Here is a 21,452-nt window from a genome sequence, read left to right on the forward strand (position 1 = left end):
TTGGAGAGACCAAGTCGAAGCCCATTCGGCGGCAACAAGATTCCTACAACAGAATGATTGGGTACAGAAGAGGCGACTCTTGGCAACTTGGTGGATGCGGGTGTCTGCACATCCCACCTTGCTTAGCCAGAGTTTCGGGGGCTGAGTAGGACTGCAGTGCAACCTTTGGTTCTAAGAAAAGAATATAGGATGCGGCGCATTTTCACAGCCTGGTTTTATGCTCAGCCATAAAACTAGGTTATCTCGACCAAAACTCACAATCCTCCTGGTCTTGTGGTCTTATCTCCTGGAACAACTACATCCACAAAAATCGTCTACATGTCGCGGTCACATCCACCCCGATATCTGCAACATGGCCAGCACAATGGAGTCTCATCTGCAGATTCCGCAATCGACCTTGATCCTTCTAGCATTAGCCTAGTTTCGCGGCCATCAACCGCCAGCGGCGAACACTTTCCTCTGCGACCCGTGTCTCGTGCAAGCACCGTACGCTCCCGTGTCGACAATACCTCGAGAATCTCACAAGATGCACCATCTTCCGAGTATCACCCCTTGGAACCACCGACCGAGCAAGAGGGCCAGGTCATCAAGGCGTTCGACTGGTGGTGGTGGTGGGATATTGGAGCCGCTGCCGTGAGCGTCATTTGTCTCGGCCTCATCGTGGGAGTTCTGGTCGAGGCGAACGGTAAACCGCGAGACAGTTGGCCCCTAGCCATCCAACCCAACTCCATCATCGCCGTGCTCACGACCGTGGGCAAATCAGCCTTGCTGGTGCCAATCGCAAGCTGTTTGAGCCAGCTGAAATGGAGACTCATCTACACACGAGCCCGTCCGCTATCCTATCTGCAGACGTTTGACGATGCGAGCCGAGGACCTTGGGGTTCCTTCATGATGTTCTGGACTCTTCCACTGCAGTCAAAGCTAGGCTGTGCCCTTGCGCTCATCACCATCTTATCGCTTGGGATAGACCCAAGTGCGCAACAGATTCTAGACTTTCCCATCAAGGAGAGAAGGTTGGACAATGTGACAGCAGAGATGGGCGTAGCCCAAAATTACTCTTCAAAGAGCTTCCTACAGCGAGAGGGCGCGAGCTGTAAGCTAACCGCCCCTCACACCTGACAAGATGCCATGCTGACGGCGACACACAGCGCAGATTTGGAACCTCAACGGGGACCTCCCGGCAATACAGATATCTATACTTACAGCCCTTGCCGGGGAGCCTTTCCAGCCAAACTTCAAATGTCCATCGCCAGCAACTCGTTGCGAGTGGCCCGAGTTCTCAACCCTCGGCGTTTGCAGTACCCTCCACAACGTCACCGATAAAACCACGCGAGAATGTGAAGAATCGGAGAGCAACTCTTACTTCCAGCAGTGCAATTACACTATTCCGCTGCTTAAGCAGAGTGAACTCGAAAAGGAAAAAGACGAGAAACCATCTTTACGATACCTCAACAACGCTGCGTACAAGAACCATGAAGATACCCAGATCTTGCACACCGAATTCAAGTCAATGTCGATGGATGGTTGGCTCGGCCAGCTTCTCGTCATACGGCACGAGAATGGGTCATGGGTCAGTACTGGAAAGGGACGGTCAAGACCACCAGACGCAGAAGTCTTTGTTGCAGACTTCAAATGGTGCAAGCGCGTTTTCAAGGGGGTCAAGTCATCAAGCGAAGCCATCGATGCCAAGCCTGAGAAATCAACCGATACGATGCTCAAGTACATCGATCAGCCCGGGCTATCCGAAGACGTTCGCATCAACTATGTCATCCTAGGAACACCAGATGGCGACGAAACCTTCTGGGTAGCTTCTACCCTTGAGGGAAGACTTCCGTACTATCTAGAGCATCTGCTAAGTGTCACCATGACGGAGCAAGCGAATGGAAGTCCCCGATCCCAGGTCGATCTCACGACTCCGCTGAATGCAGGATTTATCTTTAAACTGGCCGACATGGAGAAGTTGACCAGTGACATCGCGACAACACTCACTAACCAGCTCCGGAGTAGCAACCCGGGAGACAACAAAGACGCCAAGATGGTGAAAGGAACTGCATACATCAGGGAGCCTGTTATAGTGGTGCGTTGGGAGTGGCTGATCCTTCCAGCGGCAGCAACATTTCTGATGGTTATTTTGTTAGTTTGGAACATCTTGCTCGTGAAAGGAGTGCCCCTGCTAAAGGCGTCTGTGTTGCCGTATTTGTTCTATCCTCTGAGGGGATGGAAAGAGGAGGAGCTCAGGATTGCTGGGGTTCAGAATGTGGAGAAGCTCGATGTGCTTGCGGCCAGAATGCAGGGGAAGATGGAAGTAAATGAGGGAGGCTATGGGATATACAGGACGAAATAGCCATATGATGCCTATGACCGGTGGGATTGAAGAAGAGAGATAGACTGTCGCCTGAAGAATACACCTAGATGATGAAACAGTGCATGGTTCAATATCAATTTCGGGGAATCGCCGAGGCTAGCCATACTCATAAATTCAGCTCTGGCATTGTGTTGGTCTCACTCTATGATGTCAATAACATGCTTGACAGTCGACCAACAACATGGAGACCCTTTCAGCTGGCGCGGGGAATCAAGTTTTGCACTCCAGTGACGTGTGGCGATGCAACTCGTAGCCAATAAACAACCCGGTCATTTACTTCCTCCGTCGATCCTACCACAAGCTCGAGCCTCAAGGTCAGCAAGAGATCCTGTGGAGGTGGCTGCTGAGTGGCCAGGAATCCCTTCAGATATATTATTTTAAATCATCTGAAGCCATTGCTAGAGAGATACGGTAATGAGTGTGGAGCCGAGAATGCAGAACTCGTATAAGATGACGCCACTCTATGTATATATAGTTGACATGTTGTACGCGGCTCCCTCATCTCCCTAGTCTTAGTAATTAAACAACCAAGGACCAAAGCCCACGCAATGAAGTCAATCGTCGGAATTGCTCTACTCTCTCTTCTTCCTACCCGGGCCTTGTGTCTCTCCAAGCGCTCCTGCACATCCTTTGAACCCCAAGGCAAGCATGGGAACAAAGGGTATACCGTGCCCTCACTGAAGACATTCCGCACATCGGAATACATCAACTGCACCACGGAGCTAGCTCGCGAGAAGGGAGAAGATGACGTCTGTGAGGTTGACCGATACACCATGGGCCTCACGCTCAACTCGACCGTCAACGTCTCCGTCTCGGACATCCAACCGGTTCTGGATGCCGTCAAGGAGGCCGCTTCGTCGGATAGGAGAGCCAAGATTGACCTGAACGAAACGGTCTTGGTGCCTTTTAGGGTCTTCAAACCAGGAATCCCGGCAGGCGAGGCAGGATACTTGGCCTTTACACCTATCATGCGGTGCTGGGAGGGTTTGCTAGGGGACTGCTCCGGCGATGACGAGAAGCTGGGCGGGGCTGTGGTCGAGGCTTGCGGATATGAATATGAAGACCATCGTGCAGTCGCCGGTGAGCAGATGGTTGTTGGTAAAGAGAGTGTTGTTCAAAGTAACTCGGACGAGTTTAAGGCAAAGCCTCAGCCCACATGGGAGGAAGCCCAGGAAAAGGCTAAGAAGGAAAAAGATTCCGACTCTGAAGAGAAGGATAAGGACAACGATAGCGGTAACTCAGCTTCTACTCTGACGGGGAATGTCCTGGGGTCTGGAATCTGGGGCTGTGTTGTCTGGACTGTGATGGGAACTTTGTGGGGGCTCATGTGAGGTTAGTGGCAGGAAACATATCCTTTCCTGGTCTCATACCCATACATATGGACACGTGAATATTTAACGGGCAAATCCTCGTGTGTTTGTATTGATCCCTGACGTCTATGATGCTGCATGTATCTGAATATCGGCATACAACTCAGGAAACTGTTCAAAGAAACCCTGCCCAACCGTCCAGGAGCCAAGATCGCTCATGCACTGCTTGAAATGAGGGGATAGATGGAACTCGCCAGTTTCGGAGTTCTGCATGTAGGTATCGCGAAAGTCAAAAGGCCAGAGGATTTTGAAGTTGGATAGGAACAGGTACCAGAAGAGATTCGCGCAGTACTGATGTTGGAAGAAGACGAATCGTTCTCGTAGTCCCGGCCTGGATAGGACGTGAGCATAAATGGTTACTCCATCTTAGGATGATCCGCTTACCAGGCGAAGAAATCGATGGCGCGTGAATGTGGCAAAGTTTGAGATGGCCTTGAAGGAGGATTAGCTGGCCGTCTTTGGCTGTTTCTCTCAGGGGGTTATATGACCTACCTTGCCCGTAACCACCTTGGCAGGGAAGCTTGTCTCTTTGGACTGGGGCCTCCTGGGTGCTCGATCAACCAAGAAATCAGGGTCAAGATTGCTAGCCTTTCTGTTGGTTGGCATTTGTGCCAGAACATGTCGTCAAGCTTTCGGAGCCTGTACCAAGACTCCATCATGATACCTCTACTCTCAACGCTCTCCCATCCTTCTGTTATGGCGCGGATGACTACATCCTCGCAGTTTGCATCTTCCATCGTCGGTTCCTGTCGAGTATCCCAACATGACCGTGTCAGAGCCTCATTGGCCGCTCGCCAAAGGTTGATGTCCTCGGAACTGGCGCAGGAACATTCGGGAGTGGACGGTGGGACAATTACATCTTCTCGGGGGGGCATGTTCCAAGGAAGGGTACCGAGCAGTGTCGGCACAATAGTCATCTCTTGGGAAGAATATGGGTCGGTTAAAAGGTCATCAGAGAAGTCGCCATTGCCAAGTCCCGTACCAGAAGCGGGGAGACCAAGTTCGGTGTCCAGGCATAACTGCGGATCGAGCAAGTCCATAAAGGTATCGGTGGGCGGGATCGACGGTGCGTGAGTATCTGGGAACGATGCTGTTTCTGTAGCATCATGGCTCTGCGCCGGCAGCACTGGATTGTTCTCGACCGCTGGAGAGGAAACGCCTCGGTCCGCTCCTCCCGTAGCATCTTGAATGTGGCCCCGTATGACGAAAGATAGAGACTCCATGGCGCTCAAAAGCTTGTCCCTCTCGTTCGTCACGCGTGACAGATGGTCCATCAGCGACAGAATGCGAGAGTCCGTGTCGCCCTGCTTCAGGTGTGCCACGACGGCTTCGAGATGCGTGATCCGATTCTTGGTTCGTTCGCGGGCCATACGCTGCGCCTTGCGGTCGAGTTCCCGCTTCTTGAGGCGGCGGTCCTTGATGGCGTCTTCCGGCATGTCGCATGTAGAAGCCTTGTTCTTCTTGGCTGATCCCATCCTTGCGGCTACGGTCTTTGACTTTACTGACTAAGTGAAGAAGGTTATTTGACACGAATGATCAAGGCAGTAGAGTAGTATCCAACGAAATATATGCGGCCGGTAGCCCCGGAAAGACGGGGATTTACGATGCCGAAACGCGGGGAAGCCGACGATCCGGTCCGGATCCCCGGGTTTGTCCTTACCATTCCGGGTCTAACCTTCCTCCTCATCTGGATCGACGAGGAGCGAGAGAAAAGTGCCTCGGCAGTAGGGAGCGGGGTTGTTATTAATCCTCGCTACTGATGTGGAAGACATGGATGGTTACTTGGAACATTGGTCACTTTCTCGAGAGACGATATATTATAGGCTGGAATCATGGAACTTCAACAGGTGATCGAACTCGACCAGATACTTTACTTCTATAGCCTGATACATGAAACAGACGTTGACAATGATTAAAGATTTGATCCCACTCAGCCAGTCTCTAGAAGCAATATTGCATCTTGCTGCCCATTTTTCCATGATCATCTGCCCACCCAGAGTGGAGAAGGGGAGCATGAGCCTCCCATGAGATATCCTCCGAGAAGCTATTCGTAAAATCGAGGATCAAGAGCGTCTTCGTTAATGTAGGGTGAGCGATCTGCGTCAGGATCAGTGCTTAAATCGACGGCTGAGTAGCCATATCCAAAGCATTGAAATCGGTTCTAGCCGGCACATGTTAGCTGAGCCCCCCAAAGTAAGATGGTATGTACCTACCGGACCATGATATTTGATCTCCATGTCTTCCCAGCGGGGCTGCTCCATAGCAGCCCGGTAATGGAGGGCGCTTCCAGGCCAGATGGCATCGACGCGTCCAGTCTTTCTGTTCTTGTCTATATCTGGTCAGCCGTGCTGTATGTGACGGCTTTCCACTTTGATACTTACACCAGGCATTGCAGTCCTCCTCCCAGACAGTGCCTTTGAACCAGCTCTGAGTATGTTCGTTGAACTCATCGGTGACATCTTGCTTGGGAACAAAGTATCTGATGTTATCAATCTGCATCTTGGTGATGACCTTGAGGGTGTAGGAAACGAGAGCTTCAAGTTCACCCGTGATGCTTCCACTTTCAACTGGAGAGTTTGGGCCAAGGTACACTGTTTCTCATCATCAGCAAGATGATGTTTAGTTGACCTAGAACAGTCTACTTACTCAAGTAATTCGGAATTCCTGGTGCCATTACCTGGACAGCGGGTCCTTAATTAGCAAAGTTCTACTAATTGGTAGACAGACTTACGCCAAGGTAGCTTGCAGGGACCTCTTCCCACTCCTTGCGTAGGTCAATGCCACCCAATCCAATGAGCGGAAACGGAGGCCGGTATGATACGTCTTTACCGTCAAGATTAGCAAATCGAGCTGCGTAGATGAGGTTACGTCATATCCTTACCAAACCCAGTTGCGCAGACAATAGTGTCACAAACAGTCTTGACGCCGCCATCACTAATGACTCCATCCTCGACAACCTTTGCTACACCACAAAAGTGCATGTGAACGTTGGGCTTCTGTATACTGCATCGGCTACGTCAGCGACTAGAAGCGTTTGGTTAGGGTGACCTTTACTCACGCCACCATGTAGGGATCTCCTGGGGCAATGCGACGACATCCAACACTGAAGCTGGGAATGATGTTTTCAAAAATGGCATCGTCTTTGATCCACTCCCGCGTTCGCTTCGTCATTTGCTGAAAAGTCTTATCAGAAGTGCTCATCAGTGGACGGGTCCTGGACTTTCACTTACCTCTCGAGCTCGGTGATGGAGGGGATTGTGCTTCACCATCAGATGATGCAGCTAATTGTGTCAACTCGGTTTTTTTCCCCCGGACAAAGGCAATCATATTTCCATACCATCATCAATGTGTTCTCATTAGCCTTGGAATGCTTCACCATCGCCTTGTGATCCTTCCGGAAGACCTCTCTCTCCGCCTCCGTGTCTTATCAGAGAGTCAGTAACTGTCACGAAGTAACGAGGTCGAGACACTCACACTTGTAACCCTGAGGCCTCGACTCACCCCTGGTTTCTTCTGGATGAGCGAAGAACCACGGAGGAGTGCGGACAAAGACGTCCAGTTTCTTGGCATGGGGCTGCATTCCGGGAACGGCTTGGATGCTGCTGGCCCCGGAGCCAATGACTAGGATATTCTCGTTTGCCCACTTGTCCTTGGTGTAGTCTTGCCATCTAGAATTTATTTAGTTGAGGTTCTTCTTTCAAGCTTTGGGAAGGGAATAAATCTTACTGGGCTCTGTCGGCTGAGTGAATAACTCGGCCCTTGAAGGTATCCAAGCCAGGGATCTTGGGTAGCTCCCATCGATCGAGAATGCCAACGGCGCCAAGAAGCAGATCACAATCATCGTTTATGATCTTTTTGGTGCCATCGGCAAGCGTCTGCTCAATCTTCAGCTGCCATGTGCCCTTCTCTTCATCAAACCGAGCCTCGATGACCCTTGAATTGAAGGTGATGTATTTTCTCAAATCAAGTTTGTCAACGACACTGTTGATGTATCGCCGCAGGTACTCGGAGGAAGAGTAAAATTCTTCCCAGTCTGAATCCGCGGTGTTAGCATTGTTTTGCAGGTTGTTGTTGGACGTGGCGTCGCTTACCAGGGGAAATGGCAAAATTGAACTGATATGTGCACGTTGGGGAGTCACAGCCGGCCATAGGATATCGATTCTGATACTGCACACATGAAATCAGTCAGTATTAAGCTCTTTTAGTATGCCATAGACGTAAAATTCTCACCCAGGTTCCTCCAACCTCCGGGTTCTTCTCATAGATGACGTGCTCCACGTTGGGGGTAAACTTCTCGATGTTGTAGGCCAGCATGATGCCGCATATACCGGCACCGACGGTCACGACCTTGAGTCGCCGATTCTGCGGCTCCCCGATGGGTACGAACGGGATGTGGTAACCAGACTTGGGATCGTTGTGGAAGTCTGCGTTTAACCTCTCGGTGTACAGATTTCCCAGACGTGTCGTGGCCTTTGGGTCTGAGAAGAACTCGAGACCTGGAATGAGATATGGCGACGCATTGCCATCTGATCCGTTGAGAGTAGCCATGTTGATTTGGTAGTACTTGTAAGTTATGTGTTGAGCAGAGGATGTTTGAGTGGTTGCAAAGACCTATGCACTCTGAGAGACCTCGATGTCGCGCAGGGTTTATTATCCAAAAACAAATGCCAGCAAGAGTTGACGTCAAGATGCCATTCTTTCCGTTCGGTCCGCATTTATTTGCGGCGTTTGCGCCTCGGCCCCGGATCAGCGAAGCCATCTGCAAGTTGACGCATGAATTTCTGACTCGAGCCTGTCCGAACAACCACCCTCGGCCAGAACCTGACTCAGATAAAACGCTGTCGATGCTTAACGTGACCGCGCCTAGGCTGCATCTTCTGTTGTCTTTTTCTTCGGAAGCGGACCGAGTGAGTTGTGGCGTTAATGATCCTAAAGTCCCATGCATTCTTCTCCTCTCGCGGGGATCAGGTCCTTCTATAAGTAGTCACACGCTGGAAAGCCAAGCGATATCATCCCCATTCGTAAACCGCCACCAAGAAATAACTCAGATAGCAAACACATATGATGGCTTCCTCCATTCGCAAATCAGGCCTCGCCGAGATCAGCCCGGAATGGACCGAGGTTTGTGTTGCCCCCGTCAACTTCACCCGTGCTTGAACGAAGGCTCACGGAACACTCCAGTTCGCAAAGCATGTTCAAATACCTCCACTACTAGGTGATCCAGTCGAGCTTCGTCAGATGAAGTTCCCGCGAGATGACAGCCCTCCCGTCGGATTTTCCATCAAACAGATTCCTGTGCCAGGCTATCAGGGGTGGTCGAACCAGGCTCGAATCTACACATCAAACGTTCAGCACACGGCCCGAGCCGTCATTATCTAGTAAGGCATCAACAAATTCCTTGCATGGACTGCTTTTTGCTAAAAGGTGCCGCGTAGTGTACATGGCGGGGGTTGGACTGTTGGCGACCTAGACACTGAAGACGCTGTCTGTCGTACCATGTGCAAGTCCAGTGGAGCAGTCGTCGTAAGTTTGGATTATCGAAAGTAGGGAAATCTATTCTCTCTTCTTCCATTAAGAGAGGCATCTGCTATGATACCCTTTGCTAACCTCTGTTTCACAGGGCACCTGAGAATCCCTTTCCGATTGGTCTCGAAGACGTTTGGGCTGGAGTGCTTTGGGTGAGTTTCTTCCTACCACAGACCGGTTAAAGATGAAGTCAAGTACTAAGAGACGAGGTCTTTGAAAACATTGAATCTTTGGGAGGTGATCCGGTCAGAGTTATTCTCGGCGGCCTAAGTGCTGGAGGGAACATCGTAAGCTTGCCATCGTACACCTCTACAGGAAATGGCTGCTAAGAGTATTCTAGACAGCTGTTCTCGCTCAGCGCGCCCGAGAAACCAAACAAGTCTCGTTTTGCGGCCAGATCTTGAGGATCCCTTTGGTCGTGCATCCCAAAGCACAGCCTGCAGAGCTCGACTTCTCCAGCTATCAGGAGAATGCCGACGCCCCAATTCTTCCATCTGCATCTGTCACACAATTCCTTGGGTACTACAACGCACCACCTGAGGACACTCGAGTCTCTCCTCTTCTGGCATCAGATCTGTCTGGGCTGCCTCGCACGTACATACAGATCGCTGGAGCCGACCCCCTGCGGGATGATGGATTTGCCTACGCTGAGAAATTGCAGCAAGCTGGGTGCGCAAAGCTCTCGAAATTTTTCCTTTCCAGCAGTTGTGCTAACTCATTTCTCCTAGGGTTCCCGTTAAAGTCAATGTCTATCCTGGCTTGCCCCATGGTTTTATGATGTTGCCGCTGGCTACTTCACACAGAAGCGATGAGGACTTAATAAAGGCTATTGAATGGATGGTTAAGGAGTGATTAGTTAAATGATTTTAAATAGGGCCTAGATATTTTAATATCAGAACCTAATAATAAGGACTTTATACCTAAATGTTACTTAATGCCTTTATGCAGCCATTGCATAACACCCTGTCATCGCCCATATAGTCCAATAGTCCACCCCTGAATTTATCTTAAGGATATTAGTAATATCTTTCGCTACCCGTATATTCCCCTTCTCAGCCATGTAATCTATTGAATTGCAGATCCATTCTTTCATATGCCTGTCTGTTGAAAGCTGGGCAGCGAGGTAAAGTGGTGCCAGCAGAGTCCTGCACTGTAGCTTCTGCATCGGCGAGAAAGGCTCTGCGTTATCTGGTCTGGCCCCCGGAAGGATGAACTGGGGCACCGCGTGGCAGATTCGCCGCGAAATACGGTTGATGGTTTCGGAAGCACCAGTTTCGGAACACGGATGAGTATCTCTGATGATTTTGGTCATCTCCAGACGCATTGCCCTTAAAGCGTTCCAAACCTGTGTTGCATATTGGTTCGGGTAGACGTCGTACTGTCCGTCGAGAAGCCGTGGCCCATGGTTGACGGTCGCCAGGACAGGTACGGGCTTCCAGAACTCCGGTAGTTTGTCCTCCAAGCTTGCTAGGTTTTGATCGATCTTCTTTGCCTTCTCACCGACCCCAGTCCCGCTGCCACCTCGATTGTGATGGACATCGGCCCTCAAGTTCACGATTTCACATACTATCTCCGTAAAGTCCCATTTAGTATCCGCATTGAACATGTCAAGCTCCCTGCGTAACGATAGTATGGGCTCGGGAATGAAGACCTTGGCAGCTCCGCAACTCATCATTAGTGTTATCACCACATTTCTGGCAAGCTGACTGGCGATTGGACTGGTGAAGTTCAAGGTTCCACGCGCTGCGACAAGCGACATTGCTCCTTGGATATGGCTCATCCATGAAGGCGGTATGTGAGCCTCGCGACTGGACAACTTCTCGTATAAGTCAAGGAGCAAGACGGCTTGCAGAGTCTCGTCGCTCTCCAGTGCCTTGGGGTCTCGCAAAGCCTGACCCAGGTTCTGGATGGCTACCACGTACCTCTTGTTTGCCAAGCTCATGACTTCCTGGCTCTCAAATTGGACAGCGGTAAAGGCCAGGCTGGCTGCGCCGACACAGCACGCGAGGTGCCCGATGGCTGGAGCCTGGTTACAGAGGGGGACGAGAGAGGTACAGCTCCGTGAAAGTCCTGTGACATACTGCGAGAAGAAGATTTCTCGACAGCGTGTCTCCATGTCCAAGTTCAGGTCCCACATTGGCAAGGAAAAACCAGATGCTTCAGCAGGATAATGCCCCAAGCGGGCCAAGACCTTGCGCTTGGCTGCATCCGTCTCGTCGCGGAAGACCAAGTCCTGGGGATTCCGGTATCCTCGGCACAAGATTTTGGCTCTCTGACATTGACCGCAGCTTTCAAGCTTCAAGTCGCACTGTAATTTCTCCATTAGCGAACTTCGGACAAGTGATGAACGTTCCACTTGGATGTGGGAGGCCAAGGGTAGGCCACGTCATACCCGGAGCTTCCGCTTCCTACAAGGAAGACAGTCCTTTGAAGGCCGACCTTTGTTGACCATGGGTGTCTAGCTCGGTTCCTTTCTTTTTGGCGTGGCTTGTGCCTGGTGAAACAAAGAGCCTCTGACAAAAGATGGAGATGGCCGAAGTGAATTGAATCAGCTGATAAGTGACGGGTTGAATTGGAGGATAGGCCACTCTATAAAGTTGACAGAAAAGGAAAGCCATCCGGAGTTAAGACCGGCCCATTCCGTTAAGGGCAAGGGTCCCCTTCTTGCTATAGTCTCCTAGGGAGTAGGTAAATAAGGTGACAACTCCGGAAGGCTAGCCTGATTAGCTTAGTGGAAGGTTTCACCTTTCCACCGGTGGGTCTGGGTGCCTGGTTGTCGTACAGAGCGCCTACGGTCATTCACCGCGAATAACCTCTACCCATTCCGTCCTTCCGGCACCACACTAACATCACTATAACCTTGCCCCAGCCAAGCAATGGTTCCATCCACAAGCTTTCGAAATTGGTCGGCAGCTATGTCATTACCGCTTAGGGCGACGAAATAGAGTCGAACTATGATTGAGTTGTAGTTACTACTACATGTCTACAGACTATAGTAACACCTTTATCACAGCTCGAAGTGAGTGAGCAGGTGGCCAGCCAAGACCTCAAACTCTTCCCGGCGCTGCTGGACGGCGCCCAGGAATGATTCTTCTGATCCAATGGCACCGACGATGATATGATCAGTTCCTGAGACAATCTGCGGCCACGTCTTTTCAACGAACACCTCCACGGGCATTCCCATGGCCCGACCCTTTTTGGCGCCCATGTAGTCATGAAGCTCGGCTGGGGAACATGTCAGTGCACCATATCACAAAAGTCCGAAGGTACCACTTACTCTGGACGACGGGGGGCCACAGTTCAATGATCTTGGTGCTGGATTCCGCGTTCTGGCGGCGTAGGCAGGTAACATAAGCTGTCAATGCGGCCTTTGACGCAGAGTATGCCGGCATGGTCACGGCGGGGATCTGGGCAAGCAGAGTTCCCGTGATGATGAGCGCGTTCGGGACCGACTTCTTCTTGAGGTGCGTGAGGAATTTGACCGAGAGATCTACAAGCCTGTTGAAGTTGGTGCTCATCTCTTCGTGGAACGCATCGAGGTCAACTTCCTCCGGCCTCGACAGACGGATCTGGCTTTGAATGCCCGAGTTCAGGAAGACGCAATCGAGGTCGGGGTATGTGCTGACAATCCTTTCAAGAGAGGTTCGGTTAGGGAAACGCCGCACTACCTGCAGCAGATTCTGGACTTTGGAAGGGGAGGAGAGGAGAGTCTGCTCACTTCTCAACGAAGGCATCGAGGCCAGCCCTGTCTGTGACATTGTACTTGACACCGCTCGCCTTGTCGGAGCCGTGCTTCTGGACGAAAGCGTCAAGTCGGTCCTGACGACGGCCGACAGCGATGACTTTGGCGCCCTCGAGAATGAACTTGTCAGCCAGTGCTGCGCCGATTCCAGAGGTAGCGCCGACAAGAAGGACGTGTTTGTAGGGCGAAGACATGACTTCAATTGGGAAGAGGGTAATATGATTTGATGGCTTAATTGTGTGATTAATGTGATGTGAGAGTAGCTGGTGCGAGCAGTCAAGTAAATGGCCATGATGACCGTTTTGTAGGGCGGTCCCGGAGCTTTTTCTGCGACAAGACCGGAGTTACTCTCTTCCAAGAAATCAGATAAAACTACGTATAGCTTTCCTTGTCCTGTTAGTCTGGTAGAAAGCGGAAGCCGGCTGACTGGAGGACCACCTGGGGAATTCTCACTGTACGAACGGCCTCAAGTCTGAGTTCAAGCCTTCTCCACCCACCAAGAGAACCGGATGGCTAGCTGTATCGGGTGTAGTGGTTGTCGGGGACGGGAGGGACTGCATGCGGCGTTAATGCAATGATCAAAGACTCAAAACCGAGGCATCGGCACTTTCAACATTACAACGTCATTACCGATTAATAGAGACACTAGATATTTTTCCTGCTATTTTCGGAGTTTAAGAGTGGCTGCTCCGAAACATGAGGTAGACATCGTTTCTCGGAGTTTGCTACTTTCCCGTGGCCGTGGCTAGGAGGGAGGACCTTGCAAGCTCCGTGGCTCCGTGAAAGCACAACGCGAGGGCGGCTTGGGACGCCGAAGCATCTGTCATGTTGGTGAGAAACTAAACTATACAAGGCGATGTGACCATGTAATAAAGGTTCAAGTCATATACACATTCCCAGCTTAAATAGTCCTCCTCCCGAGCTCCCTCGAACTGCGATTCATTCACCATCACTCCCTTCTTCGAGAATCTTCTGACACTCAAAATCCGGTATTGTTTGAATTTCACCATGCGCTTCTCATCTGCCAAGATGGTTGCCTTCCGCCTTGGGAGCATCATGGCTGCCGCAAGCACCGTGTTGGCGATCAAGACACCCCCATCCGCCGCTGACACCTACGACTATATCGTGGTTGGCAGCGGCCCCGGGGGCGGCCCCCTCGCCAGCAACCTTGCCCGAGCCGGTTTCAAGACGCTACTTCTTGAAGCCGGGGATGACGAGAGCGCTGACCCCAACTCTCAGGTCCTTGCATGGGGTCGGGCCATCGGGATAGCCGAAAACCTCAGCTGGTCATTCTGGGTTCGCCATTACGACGACGACGAGCTCACGAAGCAGTACCAGCATCTTGTCTGGAGACTTCCCAACGGGGACTTGTGGGTTGGTCCCGGGTCCACTGCCCCCCCAGGTGCCGAGATGGTCGGCGTCCAGTATCCCCGTGGCGCTACTCTCGGGGGCTCGTCGATTGTCAACGCCGGCCTCACTGTGCTCCCAAGCGACAGCGACTGGGAATACATTGAGAAGCTTATTGGCGACGCTTCCTGGAAGTAATCAGTGTGAACTCCGCTTTCTACCTACGTTGCTGCTAATGCCAAAGTGCCACAGCCCTCATCACATGAGGAGCTTGTTTGTGAAATTAGAGCGCAACCAATACCTTCCCCGGGGAACACCAGGACACGGATTCGATGGCTACCTCGAAACAAACATGGGCAATGGAAGCATCTTTCTCTCTTCGCCCCCAGGCAACCGAGATCTTCGGGGCTATGGCTGCTGAGGCGGGTCAGAACCCCAAGGACCTGTCGAAGCTTCTGGGAACTGATCCCAACCAGCTGAGCCCCGATAGAGATCACAAGACCGGCCTTTTTGGCCTGTCCTTCCACGCCAATTCCACTTGGGGCCGTTATAGCGCGAGGGAGCGGGTGCTCGACACTATCCGAACTGTCGACAAAAAAGGCAAGAGAAAGTACCACCTCGACCTGAGACTCAACTCGTACGCGACCAAGGTTCTTTTCAACAAGCCCAAAGCGGGATCGAAACCTCGGGCTATCGGCATCGAGTACTTGGAAGGCAAGAGCATCTACCAAGGCGATCTTCGCTACAGCTCGTCTAACAATGCAACCATCCGTCAAGTCTACGCGACACGTGAAGTAATCCTCAGCGGCGGTTCTTTCAGCACGCCTCAGCTTCTCTTGCTTAGCGGTGTCGGACCTTCGGCGGACCTCAAGGCACTCGAAATCCCGGTTGTGGTCGATCTCCCTGGCGTGGGCCGCAACATGCAGGATCACAACGAGATAGGAGTCATCGGAGAAGCGGCACAAAACATTAACTTCGATGCCGCCCCTGGATTCCCTCGGTCTCGTTGCACATGGGGGGCTCCTAACGATCCTTGCTACACCCTCTTCCTCCAGGGAACCGGTCCATACACTGAGCCCGGCCTCAACTCGGACGTCACCTTCATCAAGACAAACTACACCACAACAGGGGAGCGCGACGTCGCCATCTTCTCCGGCCCCTTTGGCTTCCGCGGTATGTGGCCTGCTACTCCGGGCCAGTCGTGGCTGGACCCCCACAACACCTGGGGCATTCACGGCGTCCACATGCATGGCAAGAACCGCGCGGGCTATCTCAAGCTCTTGTCCAGCGATCCCACAGCCCTGCCAGAAATCAATTTCCGCCACTTCTCCAGCGAAGGCACGGGCGAGGACTTGGCGGCGTTGAAGGAGTTTGTCGCTTGGGGTCGCCGTGCCTTCAGCCGCGTCACGGCGCCCGTTGCTCCCGTCAACATCACCTGGCCTCCTTGCTCTGGCGTGGTCTTGGCTGATGGTAGTTGCTCGGATGCTACCAACGACGAAGACTTCATACGGCAGAACACTTTCGGTCACCATGTCACCAGTACATGCTCTATCGGCTCGAACAGCGACAAGGATGCTGTTTTGGACTCCAATTTCCGTGTCCGTGGTGTTTCTGGCCTGCGTGTTGTCGATGCCAGTGCATTCCCCAGAGCGCCCGGAGCCTTCCCGATTCTTGCCACCTATATGTTGAGCGAGAAGGCTGCGGAAGCCATTCTGTCGGGCTAGCACTAATCCGCAAAGCGTTTGTGTAGGGGTTGTTGTGTTTGATCAGCTCTGCTTGTCAAGTTTCCGCGGCTGGTGCATGGCCATGGTTGGCACTGAAGGACAATGATTCACTCTACACTTGTAATATGGCATAGAGGAAGGCTACAGTGTCCGTGTGGCGCAATCTTCTTGTCCCCTATCATGAGAGTTGCCCTCCACTGTGTTAGCATTGGGATATGATGCTATGATGTGTTGACATTGTATTTTTGATACAGTTGAAGCCCAGCCCTTGATGGGATAACTGAGCCAGAAAACCAAATCGCTTCGGTACATGTTGGAAGATATCTCCTGCTTTTGCCGTTGGCATAGTGGTTTATTGTGTTCCACATCCTTCAACTGTTGACGAGGAAGTCGCCGCTAGGTCTACATCTGCAATAATAAAAACCAGTGAGGCTGTAAGAGTAAATTAGCAACTCCCTTACTATAATTATTCCACCATCTCGCTGGGATCTGCCCAGCGCCTTCCCTTGACTCCTCCTTTAGCCAAAGCGTCGATGCTGGCGGGTATTTCAGAGAACGGAACCTCCACCAACATCGGATCTATCAGTCCCTCTTTCAAGAGCTTCAACACTTGAGCCAAATCGTCAACACTCGCTCCCAGGGAGCCGACAAGTGACACCGTACGCAAGACCAGCAGCTCGGTTGGCACCACCGCCGTCTTCGCAGCCAATCCAACCAGAACTACTTTTCCTCCTTCCTTGACCGCCCTCAGGGCATTTTGAGTCGTGTGTCCAGTCCCGGCAAAGTCAACGATGGCATCGAGAGCCACATGGCTGGCCAGATCCAAGCTCCCGAAGCATCCACTGGCACCAAGACGTTTCGCCTCCTCAAATTTGTCTTTATCAATGTCGAAGCCATACATCACGGCTCCTTGAAGAGCTCCGAATGCGAGACCCGACATTCCCAAGCCGCCGAGGCCGACCACGCCGATAGTCATGCGAGGCTTTGCTCCAGCCTCTGCCACCACAGCGTGATACGAAGTGGCCAGCGCGTCAGTAGCCACGGCGGCCTGGGCAAAGGTAACGCCTTCTGGAATGTGCATGAGACGCCGTGCGGGTGCCACAGCATACTGGGCATAGCCACCGTCGAAGCCTAGACCAATGCCTAGCGACCAGTCGCGCTCTTCGACTGGGTGGCACACCTGGGACACTGCAACTCTGTCTCCCAAGCTGAAGCCAGTGACTCCAGGTCCGATCTCGGTGATGATACCGGCGACTTCGTGCCCGAGAGTGATTGGCTTCTTGGTGAGCCAGGCGTCGCTCGAGCCGGATACGATGTGGCAGTCGGAGTGGCACATGCCTGCGGCCTTGACTTGGAGCTGGACCTGCCCGTTTCCGGCTTCAGGTTTGGGGATGTCTCGAAGTTCTAGGCCCTCTTGGGAGTTCTCATACTGAAATGCCTTCATCTCTTCTGTCTAGTTGAGGCAAATGGATTAGAAATTGAAGGGAAAGGGTAGGAATGGTAAGTATGGAATCAAGAAGTGATACTCGGCGGAGGCTAGAAAGCTGAAGACAGCAACATCGTCTTGAATTATTTATACTCTTCAGAATACCACGGGAGCTTCGGAATCAACTAAACATGGCCCATTAAGTTTTCATCAACCAGTTGTTCCAGATCGTCAAGTGCTTCACCTGACTCAGGATATTCTGACACGCATTGCGACGAGTGTGCACGACTACGTTTTGGGCGACAGTTAGCTTAGCCCGTCTCGCCAATTGACAACAATATGTCCCATGTATTATAAAGGTCATAAATTAATTAGGGACGGATTGTTCTACATCATTGGCGTACCCATTGGCCTGGGTCAGGAACGGTTTTAGAGGTCGTCTTTGGAGTCGTTATCGAGGAGCGGGGGTTTTACATAAAACCCCCGAGGTTCGGTCCCAAGAGTGCGGCACCGACTATCATAGGCTAAATTGACTATAGTGGACTTGTATAAAGTCAATTGACACTACCAAGACTCTTGTCGAGTGCCCAGAGGCGATCCTGGCCCAAATTACAGGGTAACATGGCTGCAGCCGAGGTCGCAATCCTCATCCAAGACTCACGGCCCGGCGGTCTCGAAACACTTTTCGGCAGTCTCCAGTATGCAAATGACGCCATGATGAGCAGATTCCACACGGAGCAAGCCCCCTAGAGCTTATCAATCGGCTGCGAGAGTCGACTGCGGCGCACGAGGGCACCAGGAACGCGCAATTGGCGCCGTTATGCTCCGGTTGTCAGATTGCCTAGTGTGCTTGTCGCGGATAACGTCATGGCGAATTGGCTTGTTTCATTGGTCGCGGGGGTTGTGAGTGGTGGTGGTTGAGTGCCACTCCGTGATATCGACCGCCGAGCACGCAATCCGTAGATCGACCAACCTCTCACCCCGGCGAAGGCGTAATACTTGGGGTGCGGGGCCGACAACGGATGCCGACCTGGAGGTATAAAGGGATCTTGCAGGTGCAACTGCCGGAAACTCAATTGACTGCAGATAACTCTTGTACTCTTCATCTACATCATCTTGTCTCAGTTGCAATGGCTCCCGGTGCTCTTATCGACGACGCCTCTCAGGCTCCCCTCCCCCAGGTCAAGAATGCCGATGCTCCGCGGTCAATCTTTCCCGATGGCATCCGGACTTCGGGCCAGCATCCTCCTCTTTACGATATCCTGAAGCCCTACTCAGAGTTCCCCAAGGAGGTCTCTGGTCCCACGCTCTGGAAGAAGGAGGACTATGAGAACCATCCCGAGCGATGGACGCACCCCTTCACCGACGAGGAAATCCAGGAGCTTAGCGATACCGCCGATAGGTTCATTGCCAGCGGCACTCCCCTCACCGGTATCTCCAAGGTATGACAACTCTGCTGTTGTGTTCTCTTCGAAAGCCACTAACATCATCAGTCCAACTTTCCCCTCCCCAAGCTCGGCAAGGTTCTCGAGACCCTGCGGGAAGACCTCCTCGATGGAAAGGGTTTCATTCTCTTCAAGCGTTTCCCCGCTGCTGTATGGGGACCTCACAAGAACGCCGTCGCCTACATGGGTCTTGGAACCTACATCGGCTACTTTGTCTCCCAGAACGGCTTGGGCCATGTGCTCGGCCACGTGAAGGACGTCGGCGATGATGCTACCCAGATCGACAAGGTGCGCATCTACCGCACTGCAGCTCGTCAGTTCTTCCACGCAGATGACTCCGATATTGTTGGTCTTCTCTGCGTGCACCGTGCCCAGGAGGGCGGCGAGAGCGACATTGTCAGCATCCACAACGTGTGGAACACTCTTCAGCGGGAGCACCCCGATGTAGCTGAGCTTCTCACCAAGCCTGTGTGGTACTTTGACCGCAAGGGTGAGACTTCTGAGGGTCAGGAGGAGTGGCTGCGTCAGCCCATTTTCTACATTGAGAATGGTGGAAAGGGCCGTGTTTACTGCAAGTGGGATCCTTACTTTGTGCGATCTCTCTCGCGCTTCTCCGACAAGGGTCTTATCCCTGCTCTTAGCGAGGAGCAGAAGCGTGCCATCACAATCCTAGAAGAGACTTGCCAGAAGCTAGCTCTTCACATGGTTCTCGAGGTCGGCGACATTCAGTTCGTGAGCAACACTCACCTTCTACACGCCCGAACCGCATACAGGGGTAAGATGACCACCCACAAGTTTTAATGATCAGATTCTAACAGGCTCTAGACTTTGCTCCTCCCGCTCCCCGAAGACACCTTCTCCGTCTCTGGCTATCGACGCCTGAGACCGAGGGTGGCTGGGCTCTGCCGTTCCACGACAGCAAGGAGAAGAAGCGAGGAGGCATCCAGGTGAACAACAACGCTCCTAGGTGCCCCCTGGATGCTGAGTAAAAACATTTGTCCATTTTTAGCGGTTATGACTTGATATAATGAACTACCGAGGTAGAATAAAAGAATACCATTGAACTCGGGGATGAAACCCGAGCGTACCAAGATCTATTCTGTTTCTGGAGCCGAGCTCTCACTGCTTTGATTTGAGCGTGCTATTCCATGAAGCCCCTACTTTCCAGCCCAAGCCATAGTCAAAAGTTCCTCAGCCGTCATCGGGTGTAACCTAGGAAATTTGTCATTAATGCGGTTCTCGTCCGGTGGGCGGAAACTCCCTGAAATTGTCATTCTGCCAAACAAGGATACCATCTGTTTCGCCTCGTCTTCAGAAGCGCCACCACCACCTCCACACCCAGCCTGCAGAAGGGTCGTTTCGTTCTTCTCAAGAGCCTCTAGGTTATCGTGTTTGACATCGAACTTACAACCTGCAGCATTTCTCTTGTCAGTATATAAAGTCTTGGACCGGACGGTGTAGTACCTCGGATCCTCTTGGCAATAGCTAGGAGTTGGTTGAAAGTTATGTCTGACCTGGAGAGAATGCTGATCTCGGGCCATTTGTTTGATGACTCCAGCGTTCGCACAACAAATTTGGCAACGTCCACAGAGTATGTCAGGCTCAGTTCATCATCTCCCGTTCCGGGAGTAGCAGCCCGTCTGTTGGCAATGTCTATGGCCCAAGAATCGCAGAAATGTTTAGAAGACAGAAAGGAATAATCCTCTCTCGTTTCTTGTACGAAGGTTAAAGCAGTTAAATACCCTTTGAGAGGTAGAACAACCTGTTATGATGCAACAAGGTATATGTCTTCTACAGTAGGTAGCAGAAAGACTAAAAAAGGCTACCATATTAGCATTGGGGTATGATGCCATCATGTGTTAATAATATGTTCTTTGTTATAGTTGAAGCCCGGCCCTCAATGAGATAACTACGCCAGAAGACCCATGCCCGGCGACGTAGCCAAGGCTGCGTTTGAAAACCAGGCTAAACTCAGGGAGAAAAAAAGCATTCCCCAAGGAGCCGCCGTGTCTGTGTATGCAGCTACTGCGGGGGAGCTCGAGGGTAGAGGCGGCTTGTATCTAGAAAACTTAGCTCCCTCTGAGCCTGCCAAGCCTGGTCCTGTCCCAGAGGAGCCAGGCTACGCTCCATGGGCTTTTGACGAGGAAAATGAAAAGAAGCTATGGGACCTTTCCTTGTAGCTGGTTGGCCTAGCCTAGTTGAATGCATATAGGGGCTGGAAGTGGCAAGGCTGACAAGCCTTGCCATTATGGGCTTTGAAATAATATCTACGTTCATTCTAAGGTCTAGTCAGGTCAAGTGGTTACGAGCAAGCAGGTTGTCGAACAACGCCTTTACTTCAATACTTCAATTTCGCTCACTGACTACCTATCTAACCGTCTAGGAGTACACCTTTTGGCCGGCAGTGAACTGCAGCCTCCCCCGTGTTGATTCTAATCATCTATTGACGTGTCTAGATCTAGTAGCTCAAAAGACCAAGCATACCTACCTCTGGAGAAACACTTCTA

The 21,452-nt window shown here is 51.9% G+C and overlaps 11 protein-coding genes across 11 annotated transcripts; 6 read left to right on the forward strand and 5 right to left on the reverse strand.

Moving 5' to 3' along the window:
• Positions 1-318: 318 nt before the first annotated feature.
• Positions 319-2,344, forward strand: MRS44_008976 (uncharacterized protein; the record flags this gene model as incomplete). Its single annotated transcript, XM_046276380.2, has 2 exons — positions 319-1,093; positions 1,149-2,344. The coding sequence occupies 2 exons, from the start codon at positions 319-321 to the stop codon at positions 2,342-2,344; spliced, it is 1,971 nt and encodes a 656-aa protein (XP_046132438.2).
• Positions 2,345-2,913: 569 nt separating this feature from the next.
• MRS44_008977 (uncharacterized protein) lies at positions 2,914-3,696 on the forward strand (the record flags this gene model as incomplete). The annotated part of the gene is made up of 1 exon (XM_046283668.2): positions 2,914-3,696. One exon carries the CDS (start codon positions 2,914-2,916, stop codon positions 3,694-3,696), a length of 783 nt encoding a protein of 260 aa, XP_046132439.2.
• A 105-nt stretch (positions 3,697-3,801) lies between these two features.
• Positions 3,802-5,210, reverse strand: MRS44_008978 (uncharacterized protein; the record flags this gene model as incomplete). The annotated part of the gene is made up of 3 exons (XM_046284099.2): positions 3,802-4,066; positions 4,120-4,167; positions 4,228-5,210. The coding sequence occupies 3 exons, from the start codon at positions 5,208-5,210 to the stop codon at positions 3,802-3,804; spliced, it is 1,296 nt and encodes a 431-aa protein (XP_046132440.2).
• A 569-nt stretch (positions 5,211-5,779) lies between these two features.
• On the reverse strand, positions 5,780-8,283 carry MRS44_008979 (uncharacterized protein; the record flags this gene model as incomplete). Its single annotated transcript, XM_065621133.1, has 12 exons — positions 5,780-5,896; positions 5,949-6,064; positions 6,117-6,326; positions 6,382-6,412; positions 6,467-6,558; positions 6,617-6,738; positions 6,794-6,909; positions 7,073-7,158; positions 7,210-7,403; positions 7,462-7,768; positions 7,827-7,902; positions 7,966-8,283. The coding sequence occupies 12 exons, from the start codon at positions 8,281-8,283 to the stop codon at positions 5,780-5,782; spliced, it is 1,785 nt and encodes a 594-aa protein (XP_065477205.1).
• A 516-nt stretch (positions 8,284-8,799) lies between these two features.
• Positions 8,800-10,113, forward strand: MRS44_008980 (uncharacterized protein; the record flags this gene model as incomplete). The annotated part of the gene is made up of 5 exons (XM_065621134.1): positions 8,800-8,856; positions 8,917-9,113; positions 9,171-9,258; positions 9,602-9,930; positions 9,990-10,113. The coding sequence occupies 5 exons, from the start codon at positions 8,800-8,802 to the stop codon at positions 10,111-10,113; spliced, it is 795 nt and encodes a 264-aa protein (XP_065477206.1).
• Positions 10,114-10,201: 88 nt separating this feature from the next.
• On the reverse strand, positions 10,202-11,713 carry MRS44_008981 (uncharacterized protein; the record flags this gene model as incomplete). Its single annotated transcript, XM_065621135.1, has 2 exons — positions 10,202-11,569; positions 11,654-11,713. The coding sequence occupies 2 exons, from the start codon at positions 11,711-11,713 to the stop codon at positions 10,202-10,204; spliced, it is 1,428 nt and encodes a 475-aa protein (XP_065477207.1).
• Positions 11,714-12,268: 555 nt separating this feature from the next.
• Positions 12,269-13,197, reverse strand: MRS44_008982 (uncharacterized protein; the record flags this gene model as incomplete). Its single annotated transcript, XM_046283669.2, has 3 exons — positions 12,269-12,486; positions 12,539-12,882; positions 12,980-13,197. The coding sequence occupies 3 exons, from the start codon at positions 13,195-13,197 to the stop codon at positions 12,269-12,271; spliced, it is 780 nt and encodes a 259-aa protein (XP_046132443.2).
• Positions 13,198-14,011: 814 nt separating this feature from the next.
• On the forward strand, positions 14,012-14,548 carry MRS44_008983 (uncharacterized protein; the record flags this gene model as incomplete). The annotated part of the gene is made up of 1 exon (XM_065621136.1): positions 14,012-14,548. One exon carries the CDS (start codon positions 14,012-14,014, stop codon positions 14,546-14,548), a length of 537 nt encoding a protein of 178 aa, XP_065477208.1.
• A 161-nt stretch (positions 14,549-14,709) lies between these two features.
• Positions 14,710-16,074, forward strand: MRS44_008984 (uncharacterized protein; the record flags this gene model as incomplete). Its single annotated transcript, XM_046278577.2, has 1 exon — positions 14,710-16,074. One exon carries the CDS (start codon positions 14,710-14,712, stop codon positions 16,072-16,074), a length of 1,365 nt encoding a protein of 454 aa, XP_046132444.2.
• A 466-nt stretch (positions 16,075-16,540) lies between these two features.
• MRS44_008985 (uncharacterized protein) lies at positions 16,541-17,518 on the reverse strand (the record flags this gene model as incomplete). The annotated part of the gene is made up of 1 exon (XM_046278578.1): positions 16,541-17,518. One exon carries the CDS (start codon positions 17,516-17,518, stop codon positions 16,541-16,543), a length of 978 nt encoding a protein of 325 aa, XP_046132445.1.
• Positions 17,519-18,630: 1,112 nt separating this feature from the next.
• MRS44_008986 (uncharacterized protein) lies at positions 18,631-19,934 on the forward strand (the record flags this gene model as incomplete). The annotated part of the gene is made up of 3 exons (XM_046283670.1): positions 18,631-18,942; positions 18,994-19,720; positions 19,771-19,934. 3 exons carry the CDS (start codon positions 18,631-18,633, stop codon positions 19,932-19,934), a joined length of 1,203 nt encoding a protein of 400 aa, XP_046132446.1.
• Positions 19,935-21,452: the final 1,518 nt, after the last annotated feature.

The sequence above is a fragment of the Fusarium solani genome (genome assembly GCF_023522795.1).
Source record: "Fusarium solani strain SB1 chromosome Unknown bctg00000005, whole genome shotgun sequence".
NCBI lineage: Eukaryota > Fungi > Ascomycota > Sordariomycetes > Hypocreales > Nectriaceae > Fusarium > Fusarium solani.